This window comes from Anguilla rostrata, chromosome 18 (assembly GCF_018555375.3).
Source record: "Anguilla rostrata isolate EN2019 chromosome 18, ASM1855537v3, whole genome shotgun sequence".
NCBI lineage: Eukaryota > Metazoa > Chordata > Actinopteri > Anguilliformes > Anguillidae > Anguilla > Anguilla rostrata.
The window spans coordinates 17,392,812-17,409,154 of record NC_057950.1 but is presented as its reverse complement, the minus strand read 5'-3'; the positions used below and the strand labels follow the sequence as shown (position 1 = coordinate 17,409,154).

Genomic DNA, 16,343 nt, shown 5'->3' with positions numbered 1-16,343 from the left:
GAATTAGGACTCCCCAACTTATTCAGAAAATCGGTTTTCTCAGCAGGCAAACCCTCACTGCTTATAATTGCAGAATTTCTTTGTTTTTCTGGCTCAGAACAGCATGCTTGTAAGTGAGTTAAGTGTAATTCAGGCATTTTTATGGCATTTTCTTTTATTTCTTAAATGTACAGCTGAGAAGCTAGACAGCTTTTCATGCAGTTTACAGTCTTGAGAATGTAAACATGCCATTAGGGACTTGAAGTCAATTAGTTTTGGAGCCCTCTAGTGTTCAAAATTGTCTATTGCAGAATGCCGTTTTTTAGATTGTGTTTTTTTAACTTGCTGGTAATGTTAAGATATTGATTTCAGAAGGCTGTTCTTCTGTTACGAAGAGCTGCTGCTGCACCTGTGGGGAGGGAGAACCTGCTCACAATAAGCTGAATTTTCCCCTCAGTTTGAGATGTTTTAAGTGAAGGTTTTATTGTGTGCTTTTTGTTGGAAGGCTAAGAACATAAACTGTGAAAGACATCTCTGGGAGTCAAGGGTTACTGTTTGCAGCAGAGTGGAATGTGTTCGCATTTTGTTTGTTGCTGTTGGGATGATTTCAACATCCAAGCACTCAAAAACCACCAAACAGAATAGAAATATTTGTTAAATGGCAGATTTACAAGTTCAGGGCAGTGGTATCTCCTGACCTGTAGGTGTTTGATTGGTGCTTATGGTTCAGTTTGTGTCTCTCCACAGAGCAACTTTAAAATCCAGTGCTGTGATTCATCCTAGCTCAGAACCTGTGCTGAGATTGGCAGGACCTGATGGAGGAGTCACGACTCTTCACTCTTCACTCAGTTGGTAGTCTTGTAAGTTAAAGGTGATGGAAACTGCATGATTGCACTGAAAAAAAACCAAGCAAACCCCGGTTTGGAACCAGAAGAACGGGTGGTAAAAAGGGTCTCCGTTAGGGGCGAATGAGCACGCTGAAGTGGCCTCTGAAGAATTAGAGCTGACAAACGGCCAATTGTCTCGTATCAACACTTCCTGTCTGGCTCAGCTGTAGGAAAAATCCCAAAAGTCTCTCAGCGTGTAATGAATCCGTGATGAAGAAGAGAACTGCTGTGTTCCACAGTGATGTTCTGGCTCTCTCTGCCCCTTTCCCCCCTCCCATCCTGGTGTCATGCACAGCCAGTAACCTGAGCACTCATCCCTGGGTAAGCTCTTCCTCCAGCTCCTGTTTCCTGTTCCCCAGCAGCACCATAGACTTTTTTTCCCCCTTAATACTATCTTTCCTGTAACTATGCAAACCTCTGGCGACCTGTGGAAATCGGAGCTGGGCGGGTGTCAGGGGTCACACGCAGGCCCCTGGAGACTCAAACCTGTGCGTTACTGTTTGCCGTAAGGGGGCGCACTCCGGTCCTGTTTGGATGGAAGATGCAGAGAGGTAGTGGTTCTGGGGCTCTGGTTACCCCCTTTGGAGACGGTAAGGCAATCTCCTCTGGAAAATCGCCAGCGGCACTAACGAGGCGCCTCCGTGGAAACGAGATAACGAGATCTTTTCCACACGGCAGGAGACCAAACCACTGGCTGTTCTGCTCCATCTCACTTCCTGAGGAGGAACATTTAGCCTGTTTAATGACACTTATCATTGCTGTGATTGTTGGGTACGGTTGAGCCCTGGGCGAAGCTGCTAGCTGTCTCTGACCTTTTCCTATCCCAGATCTCCCCAGTGCACATTGGAGATGAGGAAAGGCATACTTGAAACTTTCAGCAAGCTGGAAACTGAAGACGGTCTCGTTGCTACTACCTGCAAACTGTAGTGATATGCTCTGAGTACGGTGCGACCTGTTGCACATTGCTGCAAGGCGAGTGGTTCACTGCGAGAACTGCTGCGCAGCTCAGAATCTGAATCTCTGAATCGCCCTATGAGCTGATTCACAGCACAACCTGCTGCACAGTGCTCCAAGCTGATTGATTCACAGTGTGGGCTGCTGGAAAGTGTTCTGAAGGGGAAGCCCACGGCCTCTTAGCCCGCAGTCAATGGGCCGAACCAAACGCCGATACAACAATGCAAATCTGTACCGGCTGGATTCTCCTTTCTCCACTTGTGGGAATCTGCCTTCGAGCAAAGCTTCCCTGCAGAGCTGTAACTCAACCTTTGACCTAATATCTGTCCACTTCAGGAATCCCTCTGGGCTTTGTGTATGAGAGCAGCATAGAGAATCACCATAATGTTTGCAGTCAGAGATTTCTGAGACGGGAGGTACGAGGAGCTGCAGGTCCAAATTGGCTTCAGGTTTCTGTGGGAGGATAAGGCAACAGGCAGCCGACCCACGTGGGATTCACCCACCCCGCTGCCACCATCACAGTGTTCTCCATTAAAGCACTTTAGAAATAAAGTGTAGTATTATTAGGCATAGACCTACACCGAATAATTATACAAAATACTTGAACTCTTAAGACACCAGTATAATTCTTGATGATTACTTTAAAGTTAATTTTTCTCCACTATCAGAACCAAATTATGTTGTATGATTGAATGTTTTGAGGTCTGCAGGTGTGTTTTATTTTTGTTTTGTTGTTGAACTAGTGTCTAAAGAGTTAAAGGTCTTTTGAAAATGTGTTTTTAGCAAAGTCTGATTGGACAATTGTGGATACAGGGTAATGTTAGAGGGGGTTTGGGTATTGGCCAATAGAGATGGATAGGGTGAGGAATCCACAGCATGTTCACTAAAAGAGGCCCCCGAAGTCTGGAGAGGAGCCCTTCTTCCTACAAGCCTCCTGCAGGAGCTCTCCTCCTGACGTGGTGATCACCTCCTCCTGCAGACAGACAAATAGACATTACTCCCTACCTCCTACAGACAGACATATAGACATTGCTCCCTACCACCTACAGACAAATATACATTACTCTTTACCACCTACAGACAGACAAATAGACATTACACCCTACCTCCTACAGACAGACATAGACATTATTCCCTACCAGCTACAGACAAATATACATTACTCTTTACCACCTACAGACAGACAAATAGACATTACTCCCTACCACCTACAGACAAATATACATTACTCTTCACCACCTACAGACAAATAGATATTACTCTACCACCTACAGACAAATAAACATTACTCCCTACCACCTGCAAACAGACATTACTCCCTACCACCTACAGACAGACAAATAGACATTGCTCCCTACCACCTACAGACAGACAAACAGACATTACTCCCTGCCACCTACAGACAGACAAATAGACATTACTCCCTACCACCTACAGACAGATAGACATTACTCCCTACCACCTGCAAACAGACAAACAGACATTACTCCCTGCCACCTACAGACAGACTAATAGACATTACTCCCTACCACCTGCAGACAGACAAATAGACTTATCTCCCTACCACCTACAGACAGACAGATGGTACTGACATCTCTGGACAGTTAGCAACATAACATCAGAAGGAGGGAAGAGGAAAGAAGAGGGGGTTCTAACCCCAAAACTTGTGTTGCAGTTTGCAGCTGTTATCACGGTGCATAGCTTTAGACCAATGACTCTCGAGAGATGTGGCTTGTTCTGCGTGTCTGGATATGGGTCCTCTCCAAAACAAAATTTGGGCTGTGTTTGTAGGCCTTGAACACAGCTTGTTGCAAACACGTATTCCTTGTACCCTCAGATTACGTGCATTTAATTCAGTTGTTATTCTGATAGCTTTGTCTCGTGTTCACCCCTTTCATGAGTGAAAACTAAGCTGCGTTGCTTGCTGTAAGTCTTACGATGATGTTGTACACTTCTGGTCTGTGTGTGCCTCCTGATATTTCTATCTGGTTTGCGTGTGATGTTGACTGGCTGTAAGCAGGGGTAAGGACCCCCCCACGTTGGTCCACAGCATGTTTCTGATGTGAACAGACCTGAGGGGGGGGATATCCCTGCTGACAGGGGAGGGCATGTGGGGAGCGGTTTCTTTGTGCAGGCCGTATGGCTCTGGAATAACACAGATGTCTGCAGCCTGGTGGCAGTGCCAGTGTAAAGTCTGCCATCTGCAGCCGCCACGGCAGGACAGGAAGGGGTGACGGCCTGGGTTCTGTGAGGGGTGTCTGTGCCCGAGGCCCTGATTTAATGCAGCGAGCACAGTTACACAGGCATGTTTACACAGTGAGCACAGTTACACAAGCTTGTTTACACAGCGAGTGTGGTTACACAGGACATATTTACACCGCATGTGCAGTTAAACAGCAAGTTTACAGAGTGACTGCAGTTACACAGCAGGTTTACACAGCGAGTGCAGTTACACAGTATGTTTACTGTGTAACTGTAAATGCAGTTACACAGTATGTTTACACAGCAAGACAGTTACACAGAGCATGTTTACACAGCGAGCACAGTTACACAGAGCATGTTTACACAGCAAGCACAGTAACACAGAGCATGTTTACACATCGAGCTCAGTTACACAGGGTGTGCAGCTGCACAGAGGACAGCGTATGGGAGTGGCCTACCTTGTGGAAATCGATGAGGTCGGCCAGTGTGGCATGGCGGCTCTGGTCCACGCCCAGAAAGCTGTAGTAGTCCCCCGAGGCGTCGATGAGGAAGTGTTTGAAGCCGCCGGCCGTGCGGTACGACAGAGTGTACCCCCAAATGCGCTCGCTCACCCTCACCAAGAAACAGCCCTCTTCAGCGTTAATCAACAGGGCCTCCGAGTCCTGGCGAGAGATTATGCCTGTGGAAGTACAGAAATCGTTTCAGAACCGCAAAATAAAAAGGTTAGCTGTTGAGAGATGATGCCTGGGTTAGAGAGAGGCAGCGGGAGGCATAGAGAGGGAAGCAGGGGCTCCAAACAGGACAGACCTGTCTTTTCATAGGAGCTCTGTACAACTACACTGTGGACGGACGGTCAGTGGGCTAAACTTTAGAAGTAGAAGTAGCGCTAATACAGCTGTGTGTATTTGTGTGTGTGTGGCTGGCAGCCTGTTCTCCAGGACAATACAGGCCCCATGTGGTGCCCTGCGGCCCAGCTGTGTCTCTGTCAGTCACAGGCCCATTAATCAGGCCCCCTGTCACTTATCCAGGGCCCAGACACTCCAAGCCTTTCTGACATGACAAAGCTACAGGGCCACTCGCCACTAATTACCCCAGCGGGGCTGTGAATTATTTAAGAACCTCGTCTCTGGCCCTCCCCAGACACAAACACACACACACACACACACTGTCTCCCAGCTGGTCTGACGCTCCCCTGAGCCTTCGAGCCGGTACGTTTACAGGTGCTCTCTGGTTACGGTTCTGTAACAGTTGCCGTGGTTGTAGTCTGCCTCTGGGGTGGAGTCAGGGCATGGATAGTCTGGTGTGGGGCCAGACGGTTGGCAGCTACAGGAAAGATGAGAGCGGGAGGGTTGTTGAGGGGGCTGCAGTACCGACCGTGGAACCAGGGGGCGATGCTGCTGCTGTTGCGCTCGTACCCGGCCCGTTTGGGTCGCTGTTCTTCTCGGAACCACAGTAGAATGGACTCGCGTGAGCTGGGTCGGGCTGGTCTCACCCAGGCTGGGCTGGCCGAATAAAAGAGGTATAGGGTTATGAGTATGTATATATATACCTGTCTGTATGTGTAGCTGTGTGTATGTATGTATAGTACCTGTCTGTGTGACTGTAGCTGTGTGTATGTACAGTACCTTGCTGTGTGTCTGTACCTCTGTGTATGTATGTACAGTACCTGGCTGTGTGTCTGTACCTCTGTGTATGTATGTACAGTACTTGTCTGTGTGTCTGTAGCTGTGTGTCTGTATGTACAGTACCTGTCTGTAGGGGGCAGCACTCCCACACTGCTGTGCCTGCGATTGTGACGGCGGCGGTAAAGTGGGGGGGCGGCTGGCTGCAGGCCCCTGTGGTGGTGAGCCTGGGCGGATCCAGCGGGGGGAGCAGCGATGACATCGCTGTGTCTCCGGTTCTGGCCCGGCCCGTTGCCCTGCGTCTTCTGGAAGGGCTCGCCAAGCCCGGCGCCCCGCCCCTTCTCCACGGCCCGCAGGGACTGGCGCCTGTACTCGTCCCGCGCCCAGCGGGCCTTCCGCTGCTTCTCCTCGTCCGCAGCCTTGGAGCGGCGCACTGGGGGGCGGGGGTGGAGAAGAGGTGGGGTGTGTATTTGGAAAGGAGCATGACTAGACCAACACTAAGATCTGAGTGAAATCTCCACTCCTCTTTTCATCCCGCAGTCACTCACGCTGCTCCTGCCACTCCTTGTCCTCCTGCTCGTCGCTCTTCTCCTCCTCTCTCAGGGAGAGGTACAGCTCCTTGGCTCTGCACTCCTCCCTGCGTCTGATCTCTTTTTCCTCTCTCTGCCTCTCCTCCACCTCCCACTTCTGAGGGGAGAGCATGACATAGCTGAGTGGGGGTCTCACACATTTACACACATACACACATGAATATGCACACGCACATTTACATACACACACACATGCATACACATGCACACACACATTTACATACATACATGCATGCATGCACACACACACATTTACATACATACACACATGCATACACATGCACACACACATTTACATACATAAACATGCAGACACACAAACACACACACACACACACACACAAATACATTTACACACACAAACACATGCACACGCATGCTTTTACACTCATATACATATGCATATACACACACAAACACATAATCATTTTTTCTGTATCTACACTGCATGAGGTTCCTGTTCAGTATCGCACTTAAACAGCGTGCTGGCTAGCTGCTTGGGGACCCTGCAGTTACACTGTGTCACAGGTCCTGCTAAATCACTTACTTCCGGGGACATTAAACACATGGCATGCATGATCATTTGGACTCATGAAGCCAGCTGATTAATCACAGAACTGCGGAGGCAGTAGCTGAAGCAGAAAACAGACAACGCCGTGGGACCACGAAGTCTGAAGGCTGCTGCTGGTGCAGTCTGACGTTTATGAGCTGGGCTAACGTCAGGCTCCTCAGTGCCCACGTCTCACTGAAAAGGTTAAACATAATCACTCTCCTTTATTAGAATGGAGGCGGCCGGGGTCACCGTGGAGTATGGGACTGCACTGTCAGCGCTGACCGGGCACACTGTGTGTGTACGTGTGTGTGTGTGTGTGTGTGTGTGTGTGTGTGCGTGGGGAGTGAGTCAGTCTTCGAGGTGTTTATTTCCCCTTTTTTTCAAATTCAAATAAGCTTTTGGCATGACCTTGCCTTGCATGGACACAGTATTGCTAAAGCATCATTTACTTAAAATGTAAATCAACAGTAATTATGTTATCAACTGCAAGATAATCATATTTTCTTATTGTTTTAATAACATTTTAGAAATGAAGTATCTCACATATACGCCACCCCCTCTCCCTCTCACAGCTATGCCCAACCTTTCTCTCTCTCTGCCCTCTCTCTCTCCCCCCCTCTTCCCCCATTACTGCTGTACTGCCCTCCTCTTTCTCTACCTGGTGGCCTCCTTCAGCACTTGCTGTTGTAGGATTGTGATTAATGGCATTTGTGTATGAGTCAGTGAGTGCTCAGTGGCTCCTGGACATCAGCCTGCTCTCTCTGCTGTGGCTGAATGAGACTGAGGTGGGAGAACCAGATAGAACCGAGCGGGATCGAGTCTGATAGTGTCATCCTTTTTTCTCCCAAACTAACTGAATTAACAGAATTCAGGAAAATGAATCTGTACCTTGGCTGAATAGGAGGGTACTTTGAAAATAAATTAGGTCTTTAATAGCTGACAAGTTTCTTAAGGAGGTCTCATTAAGGGGTCCTAAATCATTTAGGACTGCCACAGCTCTAAAGAGGTATGGCATTGAAGCTCCTGAGGATACCTTTTCCCTACACTGCTATTCTAAAAGCATGCATGCGCACACGCACACGCTCACACACATGCACACACACACACACACACACACACAATGCCAGATCTCTATCCAGAGGATACTTTTTGTCATTCCAGATAAACAGTGTCCTCAATAGCTGATCCAGGATCAGATAGACCAGGCTGTCTGTTCAGTCCTGGCCATCTCAAGACTTGGAAGCTTCTTCCCCAAGCCCTGATCTGGGATCAGTATTTGTGTTTCATACACAATTGTTGAAACAGAACTAGAAAGGAGGATAAACTCTGTCTCGCAGGCGCTGGTGCCAAGCCCACCTTTAGCTCCGCTTGGATGCCTTCTTCCTCTTGTTTGGCTGCCTTCCTGTCCTCTGTCTCTTCCCTCCATTTTCCTGCCACAAAGCGGGCTTTCTCCTTGGCCATTGCATCCCGGAACTTCCTCTCTATTTCCGCCTCCTTCGCTTTCCTGGGTATGGCAGGAGGGAACAGGGAGAGTGGCAGACCACACCCCAACAAACCCTCACACATCCCCACACGGCTTCTGTCCTCCTCACCTAACCAAGTGCATATAATAAACATTTCCAAAACAAGCACTGCCCACATGCATCCCCTTCACAACCAGCTCAAATTATTAGCAAGATGCTTATAATCGAATCTCATCTTTCTTATCCCTACACCCCCCCCGCACACACACACACACACACTCACCCCTCACTACCCTCTCATACACACAGATACACATAGCACTGTACTGACCACAGTTCCCGGGCCTCCTGCTGGGCCTGTTTCCTGGCCCTCTCCTCCATCAGCTCCGTCACAATCTCCTCGTAGGGCGTGTCTCCAGCAGCTTCGCCCATCACCCACACCCACACGTCCCCATCACTGCCCAGCAGCCACTGGACCCCTTTACCACCACCTGCAAGGGGCGGAATATAACCCAAATGCTTTCGTCAACCCCAGATTCCCATTTGGAAAGCCCTGGCTTGGTCTTGTGCCAAAAAAGTTATTTTCTGTCATGCAGTTTCCTGAAATCTTTTTTTAAAAAGCATCAGGATTCACAAATATTCATAATACCATTATGTTAATAAGTAGCAGGTGTCTAAAAAGCCTCTGGCATCCACAGGCGTGTTTATATATACAGTGCAGTCTGTAAGTATTTGTGCAGTGAAACAATTTTTGCTGTTTTGGCTCTCTATTCCAGAATGTCGGATTAGAAATAAAACAATAAATATGGGGTTATGTGCAGACTGCCAGGTTTAATTGGAGGGAATTTGGGTGATCCGTGTAGGGGAGCAAAATAATTGGACAGTTGGCTGCTCAGCTATTTCTTGGCTAGTTGTGGGTCATTACCTCATTAGTTCATGCACAAGAAAGCTAAAAGGTCTAGAACTGATTCTAGAGGTGTGGAATTTAAATTTGGAGTCTTTTGCTCTTGTCTCTCGATATGAGGACCAAAGAAGTGTCCTTTCCAATAATGCAGGCAATCGTGAAGCTGAGAAATCAAAATCAATTGATCAGAGACATAAAACATTGGGAATGCCTAAATAAACTTTTTGATACCTTATTAGGAGGTTAAACAGCAATAGCAAATGACCTGGAAGACCACGTCATACCCCTGAAGTGGATGACTGAAGAATACTTTAAATTGTGAAGAAAAACCCCTTTGCAACGGTCTGGTAGATCAAGAACACTCTTCAGGATGTAGGGATAGATGCATCAAAGACTACCGTAGAGAGAAGATTACACCAGCACAACCTCAGAGGGTTCCACACAAGCTGCAAACCACTAGTAAGCCCTAAGAACAGAACAGTAATCTGTACCATCGTAGTGTTATGACTTGTGTGTGTATGGCTGCCACTGGAACTGGCTTACAGCAGGATGAATTCTCAAGTGAACAGAAATATTGTGTCTGCTCAGGTCCAGCCAACCGCATCAAAACTCATTTGGTGGTGCTTCACCTTGCAAGGATCCTAAACACACTGCTAAAGCAACCAAGTTGGAGTTTTTCAGGGCCAAAAAGTGGAACGTTCTTGACTGGCCAAATCAATCATTGAATCCAGCTGAACATGTGTTTCACTTGCTGAACAAAAGATTGAAGGCAAAATGCCCCAGAAACAAACAGGAAATTAAGTTGGCGGCAGTGCAGGCCTGGCAGAGCATCATCAGGGAACCTACGCAGTATCTGGTGATATCTATGGTTCATAGACTCAGAGCCAAGACAACATCATCATCACTATCCCAATACATATTTCTTTTTACCTCTAAATGGTCATATTACATAATTAAAATGAATACTTGGCCCAGCTGCACTAAGTTTGTACACTGAAATTCCCAGTCAATTTAAAGCCTTATACTTGTATTTGATGGATATTGAAGTAATTTCCTATCAATCTAGAATTAATTATTTCGACTTGACTCGCTCTAAGTTGTCATACAAGCAGTGTCCCAAATGTTCTAAATAAACCTGGATTTTTGCATGTTTTTTTGAACCAATTTTCTACCATTTTTTAAAAAGTTAAAAATAAACCAAACACATTTCCAGGTTGTTGTTTTTTTTTAAAGGAAAGTAACAACCAAAAATACTTTCATGCCCAATTAACGCTCTACATTTTTCTCTCGTCCTCATGGCTTGTAGTTCCCCCTTTATCTCCCCCAGTCTTCCCTCCCCTCTGGTCTCCATGGCGCCCGCCGGTAGTGCCTACCTCCCCGTGGCGGGCCCGGCGGAACCGCGCTCTGGCTCTCCCGCTCCGTCCAGCGCCGGACCTGCTCCTCCCGGATCTTGTAGAACAGGATGTGCTTCTGTTCCTCGTTGAGTTCTGCCAACAGATCCGGCTCGATGAACATGTCCCTCAGGATCTGCTGCATCATCCTGGCTGTGTTCAGAGGACGAGCCTAGCGCGCAAACCTCCCTGACCGCACCTCCTCCCTCCTCCTGAGGACCTCCTTAGCGAGGGGCTGTGTGGAGGTCTCTCCTGGTGTCTCTGCTCCGGCGTAGTCCTCTCGCTCCCTCACATCATGATGGCTCCACTCCTGGAGCAGCTGTAAGGTCACTGAGGTGGGGCTGGGCACCCGAGGATTACATTCCTCCACCTCATCACTCCGTTCCTCACTATTTCCTTTCCCCCCTGTCTGCCCCTTCACTTCTCTACTCCTTTGTACTAAGTCTGCATGACTTTTCTGCCTTTTTGTTTTTAAATTTAGCTTCTTTCCCTATTTTCCTGTCTTTTTTGCTCTCCAGTTTGTTTCTCACCTCATCTCCTTACTTCTCTCTCTCTCTCTCTCTCTCTCAGTGTCTCACATACTGTAGATGCAGGTTTGTGTAACAGGTGAAGAGCCATGGCCATTGGCTGTGAGTTTGTTTGCTTTGTGCTTCTCAGGTTTAGCAAGTGAGATCTGATCTTCTGACTGTGTGTGTGTGTATACACACACACGCACGCGCGCCCATCACCCACACATGGATGTTTGCAATCTGATCCTCTACCCAGTGGACACTGATGCAGCTACGGGTAGAACTTAGTGGTTCACTCTTTCTCTCTATCTATTTGCCTCTGTTTTTAGGTGAAAAGAAATGCACTCTGATAACCATAATCCAAATGGAGGCTCCCCTATCTGACAATCAGTCAAAAAGTTTTTCATTAAGAATATTTTCACGTTATTAATTTATCAGATAATTTTCAATGGGGTTGCTTCAGAGGAGTTGCTGTGTGTGTGAGTGTGTGTGTGTGTGTGTGTGTGTGTGTTTCTGACACAGAAAGAGCTGGACCTTTCCTATTCCTTACTCAATAGGGGGAAGGAATACACACAATAAGACACACACAAGGTGATGTTGGTATTCATCCAGCACACAGCCCTACATAATGCACTCTGCAGGGCCCCTGACATCCTCTCACTGCCTGCAAACACATCCGTCTCTCCCCTCTCCCCCCTCCTCTCTCTCTCTCTCTCTCTCTCTCCTACTCCCTCCCTCTCTCCTTCTCTCTCAGGTGGGCGAGATGTCTTTGTGCACAGAGTCTGTTTGGCTCAGTGCTGTGAATTTTGATGTCCAACTGGCGTTTTCTCATCTTCGTAAAGGTCAACTTGCGCTGAGGCCCTCTGGGTAAGTACACCAGACCAGTCATCTGGGATGGCACATCCAATGGCGAGGCCCAGCAGCTCTGTATCTCTGGGGGACCAGGGTTGGATGATTGGCGTTTTTTTTTTTTTCTTCTGAAAACAACCATTGGTATCACAAATGACAATCAGGTCATTTCATGGCAGCAAATACTGTAACATAATTAATGTGACAATAATCACATTTGAGCATGGAGGAAGACAACCCTGAATGCCTGCACTCAGTTCATGGACGGAAAATATAAATAAGTAGGCAAACAATGATTAAACTTCATGTAAACACTTTAATTAGGTTGACAACAGCAAATTAATGAATTAATCATTTGATGTACAGTAATTCCTGCTTTCATGTAAACAAATTGCAGTTTTATGTTGTGTGAGAGTTTGTGGATGTGTGTATGGCAGTGGGAGTTTGTATGCAGATTTTGTGTGTGTGTATGAGTGTTTGAATGCACATTGCTCCACCTCCTTCAACCCCCCCCCCCCTCTGATTTATGGATCTAGCGGTGCTGTGAATGCAGAAGGATGCTTGTGAGGGACACACAGCTCTGTGCTGGGGGCGCACTCGTATTCTGGCTCTGACTGCCCCCTCCCATCAAGATTCTGTAGGAAGGTGTACACCCCTCTTTGGCAGAGCTCATGTGTGAACAGCTTGGGCTGCCATGTCTGAACCCCCCCCCCCATGCAGTGATAATTATAGAAAGGAAACACGATGTGGGAGAATTCACTTTGTTTAGAGATGTGTTGTTGCTCTGGTAACTCAGATATTTTGTGCATATTTTGAGTATTTTTGTGTATTTGTGTGTGTATTCCTGTGTGTTTGTGTGTGCATGTGTATGTGTGTGAACATTCCTGCATGTGTGCATGCGTGTGTGCGTGCGTGCGTGCGTGTTTGTGTGCACGTGTGCGTGTTTGTGTGCGTGCGTGTTTGTGTGCACATGTGCGTGTGTGCACGTGTGTGTGCTGTGTCATTTCTGTCAGACAGAGGCAGTGTTGAGCTGGCTTCCAGGGGTTATGGCTGATCAGATATTCAAGCATGAAAGGAGCCAATCAGGATCAAGGCTGTGGAGCAATACCAGTGAGTCACAATCTAGTGACAGGGTATGAATGATCTCTCTCTCTTTCTCTCTCACTCCCTCCCACCCTCCCTTACAAGGACTGTCCTTCTGATTCCCTCTATAATATTCTCCCCCCAACCTTAATTTTTTTGTCCTCTCTAGGTCTCTTTCTCCCTCTCACTTTTCCTAATCCCTCAGCTGCTCTCTGTCCCTCCCTCTTTTGAGATATAGATAAAAGCAGAGAGGGGAAGGAGAGTGAGAGAGAGAAAGGTTGAAAGGTGTGTATGGGGGGTGGGTTGGGCAGAGAGAGAGAGAGAGGTGAGCGAGGTGGAAATTACAGCACAGACTTCAATTTTTGGTGCAGTCAGACTTCCGCCATTATTTTCAGATATTTGGCGCCATATTTCATTTTGTAGACGTGGGGGGTGGAGGTACCAGAACAATTCAGAAAATACTCGGAGCACAACAACATGTGGTAATAATACAGTGAATATGAGTGTGCAGAATCATTTACTGTTGAACTTTTTAGACATGATCAGAGCTTTGAAAAATTGCTGCAACCCTGGTGATTGTTTTGACAGCCATATCCTGAAATGCGGGTGACATGTTTTCGTTTCAGGGGGGTCTGTCGCGCTTACTATGCTGGGTTCCACGCTGGCACAAGCATTAGAATCCCTAGTGTGCTGTCGTGTCGCACATACCACCCAAGGCGTCGCCCAAATACAATCCGAAATCTGTGAGGACCGTGGTCTGTGAAGACAAAATGCAGGTAGCCAGGAATCAATCAATCAATCAAACTTCATTTATACAGCACCTGTCATACAAGTAAATGCATTTCAAAGTACTTCCCATAGAAATGAAAATGTGATTGATAAGAAACAATATAAAACAAGAATAGAAACGTAAAAGAATGAGACGACGGAGACTAGCGCATGCCAGAATTTGATGAAATTTTGCTAAATAAAAATGCTAAAATAAATTAAAATAATAATAAAATAAAATTGGATAAAATAAGTAAAAGTTCTCAGATAAAAAAGAGATATGGAATAATACATAAAGGGTATAGTTTATCACAGTGAATACAATGTCCCTCTAAGATAAAGTTAAGAAAGAATAAACACAATGAAAAAGACAGGACAATAAAAATACTGAAGAAAACAAATTAAGAAATAAAATTATATAGCACAACGTTAATAAAAGCAGTTCTTAGTTCAAATGTTTTGAGGTTCCTTTTGAATTTACTGATTTACTGTTTCACAACCCATCATATCCTGTGGGAGGCTGTTCCAAAGTCCAGGGGTATTTAAACTAAAAGCAGCATTCCCATAGGCTTTTGTTCTATATCTCGGTATCATTAGTAAGAGGGAGTCAGTGGATCTGAGGGTTCTCCATGGAACATATGTGATAAGAAGATCATCGATGCACTCTGGTGCTAGCCCACAAAGAGGTAAAAAAATAAGAGCACTTTAAAGTCAATTCTAAAAGCAACTGGTAACAAGCGTAAAGATTTTATATAGGGGTAATATGTGCACTCTTCTTGGTTTTGGGTAGCACCCTAGCAGCAACGTTTTGTACGGACTGAATAATCAATAATTTTTTTGGGGGAATCCAGACAGTCGTGCATTACAGTAATCGAGACGACTGGAAGTAAAGACATGCTTTGATTTCTCCGTGGCTCCCTTTGAGAGAAAGGGTCTTGCCTTGGCAACATTCCTAAGATGATAAAAAGCAGTTTTGATAGTATTCCTAATGTGGGTCTCAAAGTTCAAGTCTGTAAAGAATAACACCCAGGTTCTTAGCCTGGGATGTAACCCTGAAAGAGTGTGAGCTTAAATAAGAGATGACTTTCTTTCTCATTTTCTTATTCCTGAGGACCAAGATCTCTGTTTTATCTTTGTTCAATTAGAGGAATTTATGAGCCATCCATGTGTCAATATCATTGATGCAGTCCACAAGCGTGTCAATGGGGCGAACATCATCTAGGGTAATGGATAAGTACAATTGGGTATCATCTAATTACAAATGGAAATTAATGCCATGTTTGCGGATGATGGTGCCTGGTGGAAGCATGTGCTAATTGAATAACATGGGACCAAGAATATGTACATGTAACATACGGGTAATGTGTTGGATGGAGAACAGAGAGAAAGAGGAGGGGGTGGAGGAGGAGGAAGAGCAGAAAGATGGGAAAAAAAAGAAGTTGGATGGATCTTTGTTGTCCTGTCTGTGTCCTGGCACTCATAGATGTGAGTTGACCCCTCTGTTTGTATTAAGCTCTTGCATGTGTACAGGTGGGCTATTCTGTAGAACCAATCGCAAAACACATACGGACACAACCACACAAACAACACATGCATGCACGCACACACTCACACACACATGCCCTTCGTCTCTGCACGTTCCCCGATTTGTGTGTATGTCATAAAGATTCACTGCTCTCGGTGGAGCACCAAACTACCTGTCTGCCTTTATCGAGCTGTTGAAACACACGCTCATTCAGAGGCACACATGTGCATGTGCACACACAAACACACCATCGCAATAATAATGATAACAAAGCAATCAATGTGATTATTTATATTTGAAATTTTTTACAAAATGACATGTCCACAGAGATCTTCACAAAGCAAATCCCCTCCAGGGAATCAAAGCAGAAACAAAGACAGCCTGTTGTCTCTGTAATAAGGTGTTTGGGGGGAGAAGATTCAATATTAATCAATTGGAAGCCTGCTGCCATTAGTGCCTTTGCAATTTCTGAAAATGTAGCTCCTGTGAGTGAACATTAAAAGCATTGAAATGATGATTTTAAAGAATGTCGAAAGCCTCAATACTGGAAGCAAGGAAAATAATTCAATATGACACAAATCTTGCATTACACGCAGAGCATTGATCTAAAATTGAATGTTTTTACTGGATTTTTCCCCTCCGTTTGCCACAGTGAGTGGAGGATTGCATATTTCCATCTCTTACACATACTTTTAGACAGCTAGTGATCCCAGCAGGTGTTTGATCTCGCTGGTATTTTATAGGAAATGTTTTGAAATATACTATATGGCCAAAAGCATGTGGACACCTGACATTCAACATCTCATCCAAAATTATGGCCATTAGTATGGAGTTGGTCCACCCTTTTCTACTATAACAACCTCCACTCTTCTGGGAAGGTTTTATAATAGATGTTGGAACATTGCTGCAGGGATTTGCTTCCATACAGCCAGAAGAGCATTAATGAGGTCAGGCACTGATTGGGTGATTTGGCCAGGCTCACAGTTGGCTTTCCAAATGATCCCAAAGGTGTTGGATGGGGTAGATGTCAGGGCTCTATGTCGGCCAGTCAAGTTCTTCTTGTC

The 16,343-nt window shown here is 46.0% G+C and overlaps 1 protein-coding gene across 1 annotated transcript; it reads right to left on the bottom strand.

Annotated features, from left to right (window-relative positions):
- Window positions 1-153: 153 nt before the first annotated feature.
- On the bottom strand, window positions 154-10,924 carry sh2d4ba (SH2 domain containing 4Ba). Its single transcript, XM_064316802.1, has 8 exons — window positions 10,528-10,924; window positions 8,582-8,741; window positions 8,144-8,291; window positions 6,193-6,331; window positions 5,771-6,077; window positions 5,397-5,524; window positions 4,481-4,701; window positions 154-2,793 (listed from the first exon to the last, which is right to left on the bottom strand). Exons 1-8 carry the CDS (start codon window positions 10,691-10,693, stop codon window positions 2,704-2,706), a joined length of 1,359 nt encoding a protein of 452 aa, XP_064172872.1. The 5' UTR covers window positions 10,694-10,924; the 3' UTR covers window positions 154-2,703.
- Window positions 10,925-16,343: the final 5,419 nt, after the last annotated feature.